This window comes from Dictyostelium purpureum, assembly GCF_000190715.1.
Source record: "Dictyostelium purpureum unplaced genomic scaffold DICPUscaffold_563, whole genome shotgun sequence".
Taxonomy (NCBI): Eukaryota; Evosea; class Eumycetozoa; order Dictyosteliales; family Dictyosteliaceae; genus Dictyostelium; species Dictyostelium purpureum.
The window spans coordinates 5,108-15,045 of record NW_003519897.1 but is presented as its reverse complement, the minus strand read 5'-3'; the positions used below and the strand labels follow the sequence as shown (position 1 = coordinate 15,045).

General features: G+C 19.7%; 5 protein-coding genes across 5 annotated transcripts; 3 read left to right on the top strand and 2 right to left on the bottom strand.

The window, feature by feature from the left end:
- Positions 1 to 2,410: 2,410 nt before the first annotated feature.
- Positions 2,411 to 2,674, top strand: DICPUDRAFT_159460 (uncharacterized protein; the record flags this gene model as incomplete). Its single annotated transcript, XM_003294413.1, has 1 exon — positions 2,411 to 2,674. One exon carries the CDS (start codon positions 2,411 to 2,413, stop codon positions 2,672 to 2,674), a length of 264 nt encoding a protein of 87 aa, XP_003294461.1.
- A 321-nt stretch (positions 2,675 to 2,995) lies between these two features.
- DICPUDRAFT_159459 (uncharacterized protein) lies at positions 2,996 to 5,892 on the bottom strand (the record flags this gene model as incomplete). Its single annotated transcript, XM_003294409.1, has 6 exons — positions 2,996 to 3,004; positions 3,499 to 3,774; positions 3,801 to 3,833; positions 3,918 to 4,052; positions 4,920 to 5,024; positions 5,860 to 5,892. The coding sequence occupies 6 exons, from the start codon at positions 5,890 to 5,892 to the stop codon at positions 2,996 to 2,998; spliced, it is 591 nt and encodes a 196-aa protein (XP_003294457.1).
- Positions 5,893 to 6,363: 471 nt separating this feature from the next.
- Positions 6,364 to 6,732, top strand: DICPUDRAFT_84932 (uncharacterized protein; the record flags this gene model as incomplete). Its single annotated transcript, XM_003294412.1, has 1 exon — positions 6,364 to 6,732. One exon carries the CDS (start codon positions 6,364 to 6,366, stop codon positions 6,730 to 6,732), a length of 369 nt encoding a protein of 122 aa, XP_003294460.1.
- Positions 6,733 to 6,904: 172 nt separating this feature from the next.
- DICPUDRAFT_159457 (uncharacterized protein) lies at positions 6,905 to 7,120 on the top strand (the record flags this gene model as incomplete). The annotated part of the gene is made up of 1 exon (XM_003294411.1): positions 6,905 to 7,120. One exon carries the CDS (start codon positions 6,905 to 6,907, stop codon positions 7,118 to 7,120), a length of 216 nt encoding a protein of 71 aa, XP_003294459.1.
- Positions 7,121 to 7,712: 592 nt separating this feature from the next.
- On the bottom strand, positions 7,713 to 8,642 carry DICPUDRAFT_73697 (uncharacterized protein). Its single transcript, XM_003294408.1, has 2 exons — positions 8,344 to 8,642; positions 7,713 to 8,145 (listed from the first exon to the last, which is right to left on the bottom strand). Exons 1-2 carry the CDS (start codon positions 8,584 to 8,586, stop codon positions 7,765 to 7,767), a joined length of 624 nt encoding a protein of 207 aa, XP_003294456.1. The 5' UTR covers positions 8,587 to 8,642; the 3' UTR covers positions 7,713 to 7,764.
- Between the last annotated feature and the right edge of the window lie 1,296 nt (positions 8,643 to 9,938).

The following is a 9,938-nucleotide window of genomic DNA, read 5'->3' as shown; positions in this document are numbered from 1 at the left end:
AATATTTTAATTGAAATTTTTCAATATTTTTTTAAAACACCTCTATTTAAAATTATTTCTTTAATTTTTTTTGGGATTGGTTGATATAAATTAATAATATTTTCTTGTTAATTACTAAACATATTTTTCTCAAATAAATCTTTAAAATCCACTTGAGAATACCCTATAATCTTATGAATCAAACGTATTTTAACACTCACAATAAATTTTCAATAATTATGAGGTCTATATAGTATTTTGGGATCAATATGACATCAATTCTATTTATTTTGTAAAAATTTTGAAAAATTTCTAAACTATTAATTGGAAAGTTATCTTGTAAATCATTAATATCTTAAACATTAAAGCAATATTCGCCAAGCTTGGGACCATACTTATCAATCAATACCATAAAATATGTCATCTATTTGTATTAATATAAAAAAAATTGTATCGAACCTGCACCTCTCATAGAAGAAAATTAACATGTATTCACAGAAACTCCAGTTGGTCTCTTTCTTGATAGAATATTATTTGAATGTTATCTTTAACCTTAAATCTATTTTTTAATTTCCAATTAATAAAAATATAGTTCAAATCAAGTTTCATCTGCAAAAACTACCCTTTTCCAAAATTCCACTGTGAGTCACTAAATTGTATGGCCCATTGATATCTTTACCTCTTTGCTTTTTTTGTGAGATAAGGCTTATATTTCAAACTTCCAAATGTAATAACTTGGCAATGGAGTGAACTTATTAATGTGTTATTTAAAATTTATTTATTATAATTCTTCCGAAGATATCGTTTAATTTGTAGAATATTATGATATATCTCATTTGATAATAAATTTTTTTTAACCAATTCAATTTAATCTTTCATACTTATTTTACTCTCTGGATATTTTTTGAGTTGAATAGGATCATTTAATGCATAATTTATCGAAATACCTTTAATTGTTGATCACCTGAATCCAATTATTTCTTCTTTTTTTTTAATTGTTACATCCATCTCCATAAAATTTTAATTTATTTTAATTTTTTCAAATTGATTAGGTCATATTGTTTTATTTATTATAGTTTTATTAAAACATAATATTATTATAATAAAAATAAAAAAAATATGAAAAGTAATAAAAAAAAAGATAAAAATTAATTATCTTTCAGTAAATATTTGACCTACTTTTTTTTATAAGGAAAATAAAAAAAAAATAAAAAAAAAAATAAAAAAAAATATAAAAAATAAAAAGACAGTATTTTTAAAAAATACATTATTTTTTATATATATTTGCCTTTTATTGATAAAATAAAAATAAAAAATACAGGATTTACACAAGAATTAAAATTATTGATCATACCCGGTCAAAACAATCTTGAAAATACTGTATCATCAACCTTAAAGCTTTAGAAAAGAACATTTAGTAAATCGATAATAATTAATAATTTTATAAAAAAAAAAAATAAAAAAAAAAAAATAATAATAATAATAGAATATAATAATTCAATCTATTTGACGGAAGAAATACATTTTCCCTGGCCAGGCAAATATATTGGAACATCAAATGATTTTAATATTTTCAATATCCTATTAATTCATTAAATATTCAAATAAAATATAATAAAATTTAATTTTTTACTTATTTATGTACAAACCAAATATCGTCTTTTTATAAATTATTTAAATTCTTTTAAAATTTTTTTGCAAATAAGAAGCAGGATTTCAATGGTTTCTGGATCATGCTACCACTATCTGTAGAAACAAAATCTGGACAATAAATAACATTTTAAAGGTAAATTTAAAAAAATAACGGATAAAAAAAAAATATTTAAAATTATTTATTTTATATTTATTTTTATTCATAAATAGATAATTGTATTTTTAATTATTTTTCATAATTTCTATTAATTTTTATTTAACAATAATATACACAGTGTGTGTAAGATTATTTTTTTTTTATCATTGTCATTATTGATGTAATTTAATTTGAAAATATTATTTAAATTTTAAAGTGCGGAAATCAAAGTTAAAAAAAAATAAAATTAAAAAAATAAAAAAATGAACCTATTATACACATGATTACTATTATTAATTTCATTCTTGTTGATTTATTTTATTTATTTATTTTAAATATTTAATTTTTTATATAATTAATCATTTTTTTTTTAATTTTTTTTTTTTTTTTTTTTTTTAATTTTTTTTTTTTTTTTTTTTTTAAACTATAACTTTATAATTTTTTTTTATTTATTTATTTAAACATTTTTTAAATAATAATAAATTTTTTTAGGACAATAAATAATAAACATAATAATAAATAATATATAAAAAATATTATATAAAATTGAATATGGATAACGCCGAGAGATTAAGATTTTTAATAAACATTGAAAATAGACTAATTAGATTCCAGCAACCAAACCAAGGGGACCAAAGAACAATGATTATGAGGCTAATTGACATCGAAAGAAGAATACAAAGATTTAGAAATCAAAATCAAGCCCACAACCATAATCCAACACAGCCACCACCACCACCAACATCAACCTCACAAAATGCACTTCATATAGACGAAAATATGAAGTGTAACAGATGTGAAATTACTATTACCGAGGGGCTACATTCTAATTTTGAATGTAAGTGCAAAAAATTAGCAAAAATACTAATTGCCTATAGAGCTGGTATTTTATTAAGTTCCCTTTGAAGAAGAATAAGAACTTTAATTGGTACAGTAATTTGCATAAGCTTTTGGCTGGGTATGGTTAATACAATTAATTATTGTGTAAATCCGACATTTTTAATTTTCAATAAATCAATTAAACGGTAAATATACATAAAAAACCACGTATTTTTTAAAAATACTGTCTTTATTTTTTATTTATTTTTTCTTATTTTTTTTTATTTTTTTTTCTATTTTTCTTATAAAAAAAAATAGGTTAAATATTTATGAAAAGATAATTAATTTTTATCTTTTTTTTTATTATTTTTCTTATTTTTCTTATTTTTATTATAATAACATTACATTTTAATAAAACTATAATAAATTAAACAAAATGACATAATCAATTTGAAAAAATAGAAATAATTTATAAAAATCAAAGCAATTCTGGAGTAGATTTTAAAGAATTAGTTGATGAAATTTGGTGTGGAATTGAACAAGAATGTATTGATAATTTATATGATTCAATTCCAAAAAGAATTGAGCAAATAATTGAAAATAGAGGTGTTTTCACAAAATATTTAAAGTTTTTAATCAAAATACCAAAAATAAAAAATATTTTTTTAAAACACTTAAAAATGAATTATCTTTTCAAAAATATTTAACCTATCATAAAAAAAAAAAAAATTAAAAAAAAATTAAAAAAAAAATAAAAAAAAAATAAATACAATTTTTTTATTTAATAAATCTTAAAAACTTTTATCTTTTTTATATTTATGAACCAATTTTATAATATAAAAAAAAAATATATAAAAGATATATTAAAAAAAAAAATTTTTGAGACCCAGCCAAAAGCTTATGCAAATTACTGTACTATTTTTTAAAATGAATGTTGTAGATTCTGGTGCTGTTGTTGTTGTATTATTGTAATAGATACTATATGGTTCTATGATATTTACTAGATATTTTAATAGTAATTCTAATGATTTAATTGATGATATTGAAAAACTTTTTTTATTATTTGTGTAGTTTGGTAAAAATGTTGGTACATTCATTGATAGGAAATACTCCAATGCTTCTATATTATCTAAAGAGTATGCACATTCTACTAAATCAAACATGTGTAGCTGTTCTTTTTTTCTTTTCTGTATAGTAAAATAAATAAATTTACATCGCTAAAAGTCTCTAAAAATGCTTTATATCTCTAGATTTTATTAATATATATTCGTTATTACATATGTTTACTATATAACAATAATCAATTAGTCAAAATGTTATTACCACTTACTTTTAATTTAATTTCTAATAAACTCCATATTTTCTTTTGACCATAAAGCCCAATGATCTTATGTTTAAATTTAATTCTATTAAAGTAGAATTGGTTTATTGTGGTTGCAGCTGCGGTTGGGAATGTTGGATGTATCTATTGTAATGTTTCTTTCTGCAATATCAATTGTACCACTTACTAAAAAATATCATTGTTTAAAACCATTCGAACTGTCTCTAATTTCTAATTCATTCAATATTTTATTTTTATTTTTTGATTTTAATATCTTTAAATCTGAAACTAATTGTCCAATAAAATCAATATCTAAAATTAAAATGAAAAATTAATTAAAATATTTATATTATTTTGTAAATAAATAGGTATGGTATCATTTAAATATGTGTATAAACTTACTTTTTGATTCAACAACTCTTAACTGATAGATTGTGTAACTATCACTTCCCAAAGAATCTAATGAAATTGTATAACTTATATCACATGTGTAATTATACCTTAACTGATGTGTCTTTGTATTTCACTTAATATATATTGTTTTTCCATTTTGAAAAAAAAAAAATTTATCATTACTATTATTATATGTTGTTATTATTATTATTATTATGGTAAATTCGGTAAATGATGATAAATTTAATAAAAAAAAAAAAATTCAAAAAATTCAAAATTAATTTTTTTTTTTTTTTTATTTTTTTTTTTCTAAAAATAAATTATTTTAAAAAACATATTTTTTTTTTTATCTAGTGATTGAAAATTATCTTTATCGTTATCCTTTTTTGTATCACTTGGAAGATTTAAAAAAAAAGGATAAAAGTGGATAAAAAAAAAAAAAAAAAGGATAATAATTTATAAAATTATAAAATATTTTTGTAAAAAAAAAAAAAAAATTGTTAAAATAAAATTGAAAATATACAAAGGTTTTTATTATTATAAGAAAAAATGATTATTATTATTATCACGCTTGTTGTGAACTCTTCCATCCTTTTTTTTATTGAGAATATCATATACAACATCTTGAATTTGACGATTCCATTCTTTGAGAAGATTACACGATTCAATGGTAGAGTCTTTTAGATGATGTCTTTTATGGGTAACATTAGAAGGTTTAAGAAACTATTTTATATTAATTAACTAGAATGAAAAAAAAAAAAAAAAAAACTTTGCTTTTAAAAAAAAAAAGAAAGAAAAACGAAAGATTAAAAAGCATTGTAAAACCTAGTGTTGATGCAATCTAGTTATTTTTTGGGTCTATTTATAGAGATAATTTAGAAAATGTGTAGAATAATATGTTTTTAAAAAAAATAATTGTAGAGTTCCAAAATTATCGCAAATTTTAAAAAAAAGGTAGAATTTTTTAAATTTTTTAAATTCTACCTTTTTTTTTTTGATTTGGATTTGTTGAGGTTTTAGTTTGACTAAAATAAATACATACATATTAAAAATAAATATAATTATGAATATACGTATATTATTATTTAATGTTGATTATTGTTTTTTTGAAAAAAAAAAACAAAAAAAAAAACAATAATTTGACCTTTTGTTTTGGTTTTGTATTGGTTGAGGTTTTTATTAATAAAAATGAAAATAATATTTTATTCGCTTTTAGTATTTAAAATGATTATAATTTTATATTATATTTTTAGATTAATGGTGATGTACGAAAAAATAAAAACAATGATTGGCATTATAATGTTTTTTTTAAATAAAAATATGAGTTTTTTTTTTTTTTTGAAATATAATATTGTCATTTTATTATTAAAGAGTGAGTTTGAATGTGAGTTTGTGTTAATTTTATCTGTGTATAAATTTTTTTTTTTTTGTATGTGGGTGTGTATCAGAGTCTAGGTGTACAAAAATGTAATTATACAGATCTGTTTTTTGTACATACAGATCTGTATAAATGTAATTATTTAAATTTATATACAAAAAAACAACAATTTCTAAATACATTTATTCTGAACATTCTATCATTGTTTGTCATATTTACATGTAATTTTATGTAAAAAAAATGGTAAAAAAAAAATGTAAAAATATTAAAAAAAATGTAATATGAACTTTTTAATAAAATTTTCATTTCAATAAAATTAAGATTTTTTTTTTCTTTGTATAAATTGCCAATATTAAGAATTATATTCTCAATTTTTTAAAATTATACTATAACCATCAAATTAACAATAAATAATTACCATTTTATCTTAATTTGTTTTATTTTTTATCTTAATTTTTGTTAGATATCTCGGATTCTGACATGTTATTAATAATATAATTATTAATAACATTGTATTTATTTAATTAAAATTTAAAAAGAAGCTCAATCTTTAATAAAAAATTATAGAGATAAAGAAAAAGAAAAAACTATGAAGAAAGGTTATAAAAGGAAGAATTAAAAAAAAATGTGGACAAAACTAAAGATGAAAGAAAAAATGAAAGAAGAAAAAGATTCCAACATTTAATGAATGTCCACCAGGATGATTTGGTTCTTTGGAATAAAATTGTATTACTTCAAATAATGCAAACTAAAATCCAAATGCGACGTCTAAATATTGAAAAGAAATATTTTAACTTATACCGAAAAGTTCAAATAAATAAATATAAAGATGACCCTTCTATTTATCAAGAAGAAGATGATGAGGTATATGATCAAGATTCAATCGATGCTATTGATGAATTATTTACAATGAAAATTCCAAAAACATCATATGTTGAAGACCATCAATCACCTTCTGATATAGAATCAAACGAACCAGGTAGTCAATCCCAATTAGAAAAAAATTCTCTTAAACCACTTCAAAATCAATCAAAAAAATCTTTTTTTAAATAAAACTATAATTTTTTAAATATATATTATTTTTTGTAAAGAGAAAAAAACTTTTTTATAATTTTATTTTTATACACACTTAAAATAATTTTATTTTTTTTCATTTTTAGTGATAATATATTTTTTTTATATACTAAAAAATTCATTCATTTTTTATGAAAGAAAACCGATAAACATGAATGAATTTTTTAGTATGAATGAATTTTTTAGTATGAATGAATTTTTTAGTATGGACGATTTTGCAAGTAGCTCATTAGATAAGTTTAATTCAAACAGAGCGGACTACCCAAAGATTACCAAAGAAGTTATAAAGAAATGTCTCAAGTATTCAAATATTGAAGATTTAGAAAAACCATTTAGAGAAATCAGTAAAGCTCGAAATGGGTATTAACTGCGATCTGACAGGTAATTAGCTGTAGGTATTAATGCCCTAACCCATGGGGTTTGATTCATGGATAATTAATTTGTTTTTAACTATAACTACCCATATTAACCTAGGTTTTTAAAAATAATATTGGAAAATAATTTATATATAACAAATACATAAAAAAAATAATTTTTTTGTAATAATAATTATAATATTTTATTTTTATAATAACTATAATAAATAATTTAGATTATTTCATATTTTTTAAACTATAAATCTTAAATAAAAAATTTTATATTTTAAAAATATTTTTTTTTATTTTTTATTTTTTTTTATTATTTTTTTTTTTTTATAATTATATTTTTATAATAACTATAATAAATAGTTTAGATTATTTCAAATTTTTTAAATTTTTAATCCTAAATCTTAAATAAAAAAAAAATAAAAAATAAAAAATAAAAAATAAAAAATAAAAAATAAAAAATAATATTTTTAAAATAAAAAATCTAAAATCTAAAATCTAAAATCTAAAATCAAAATTAAAAATAAATAATATATAATAAAAATTAAATTAAATAAAAAACAATGAAATAAAAAAACAATAAAATACAATTAAATTAAAATTTTATTTTTTTTTATTTATTTTTTATAATAAAAATGATTAACAATTAAATATCATTATCCATCAAATGGTTTAATATAGTGGTAATTGTTGAATGATGGAAATTACCATAATTAAACCAATTTCGTACCAACAGTAATGCTTGGATAGTTTCAAACTTTAGAGCACTTCGATTTTTAGTTTTGATATCTGGCAAATCTGAAAAATATCTTTCTAAGGTGATATTTGAGGCAGGTATACTCATATAAATATATTGATATAGATATATGATTGGAAAAATATATTTGTTTACCGACCAAAAAGATTTTATATTATCTTCACGTGATAATCTATCTCTATTTAAAAATTCATCCAGCTCTGAATTGAACAATCTTGAGTAATATTCCATTTTTGATTCTTTTTGGCTTTTATTTGATTTTTTTTTATCCAAGTTGCTGGAAATATGTTGTTTATCTAAATATAATAATATTGAACTATTTTTTTTATCATTATTATTATTATTATTATTATTATTATTATTATTATTATTATTATTATTATTATTATTATTATCATCATCATTATTATTTAAATCATTGGAGTAGTTAAAAAAGCCATTATTTGAATAATTATTATTACTACTAATATTTTGATTTTGATTTTGATTTTGATTATGATTTTGATTTTGATACAAAGATTGACTAAGATTTAATGATCTAAGGTGATTTTCAATATAGCTAACTGGTAACCTTGAAAAATGTTGATTTAAAGTATCTATTGCTGTCTTCCAACCTTGATTCCAAGTTGGATGTTTAAACATTAAACCTTTATAAAATGGATCTATTAAATATGAATTGTAAAATTTTTCATTTCTAACTTTGTCATCCATTTTAGAATAATATTTCGATAATACAGCAATACCTTTTTCTATATGAATTAATAGATCATGACCTTTCAATCGTTGTTTTAATAAATCGAATTTATCAAAAATCATATTAATTTGAACCCAAGCAGTGGAAATATTTGCTTGAAAACATGATTGAGCTAACGTGCAATTATAAAACAATTCATATATCTCTAAAAATAATTTCAATTGAAAAAAATGATGTTTATCTGGATAATAATTTGCCCCATATTTTAAACCATTAAAATAATTTGAAAAATTGACATCGAGGATTGCTTCTTCCATTGATTGAATTTTTACTAAATTTGTATAAAAAGCATTGAACCTTTGATCGTTATCAAAATGTGACATTTTTTGAAATTTTATATTATTATTAACACAAGTTGAATTAAATTGGTTTTCAATTTGTTTAATTTTTAATTTTGTCATAAATCTTTTAAAAATTATATAAAATAAATTTGGATCTTCACTATTGTTTTCATCAACAAGTTCAAGAGATGAGGTTATCTCTTTTACCACCAAATTTAATATATGGGCCAAACAACCAACATGGTTTTCTTCCATGTATAAACTTTTTCCTCCAAATCGATCATTTAATAAAATTTTAAATTCTCTAGCAAAACATGTATTCACATTTGCATTATCACCCATTGAATGGGCAACTCTTGATAAAACTTCATCACCACATCTTTCGATAATTGAATTAAATACTGATTGGGCATAGGTGGCACCAGTACAATCAGGAGTTTGTATAAAATCAATTAATATTTGATTACATTTTTCTTTTTCATACCACTGAAGTGCAATACCAAAACCAGTGGTATTTCCTGAAGTGGCATCAATTAATACAGTGTAAACAGTACTTTGATTGTGATTTTTAAATTTATTTTTTAATTGATCTTTATATAATTCAAATATATCCATTCCAGATTTTTTGATGGTATTGCCACTAAACAATTGAGCTTTTGGATTTAGAAGAAGAATTAATTTTCGGAAGGACTCATTTTCTACTACCGAAAATGGAAGATTTGATGATACCACATATAATGTTGTAAGGTATCTACAATTATAAATTTTATTTAATTAGAAATCAACAACAAATATTTTTTTTTAAATAATTAATATATAAAAACTTACCTTTCTAAAACCTTTAAACTTTTTTTACTATCGTTTTCATCTTTATTTCCTTCAAAAATTTTTTTAAATTCTTCTTGATGTATTTCATATTGTTTTTTTTCTATAGAAAAGATTCCGTGTGCTTTCTCTATATAAATTTAATTTTAAATATATTAATATACAATAAAAATTTAATTTTTTGTTTAAAAAAAATATGTTTT

Bases quoted from the DNA above. Each gene is read 5' to 3' on its own strand.
- DICPUDRAFT_73697 (XM_003294408.1), bottom strand. From the start codon at position 8,586: ATGGATGACAAAGTTAGAAATGAAAAATTTTACAATTCATATTTAATA. The intron at 8,146-8,343 runs ATTAGTAGTAAT...TCCAGCAACTTG, and splicing joins ATCAAAATCAAAATCAAAAT to GATAAAAAAAAATCAAATAA.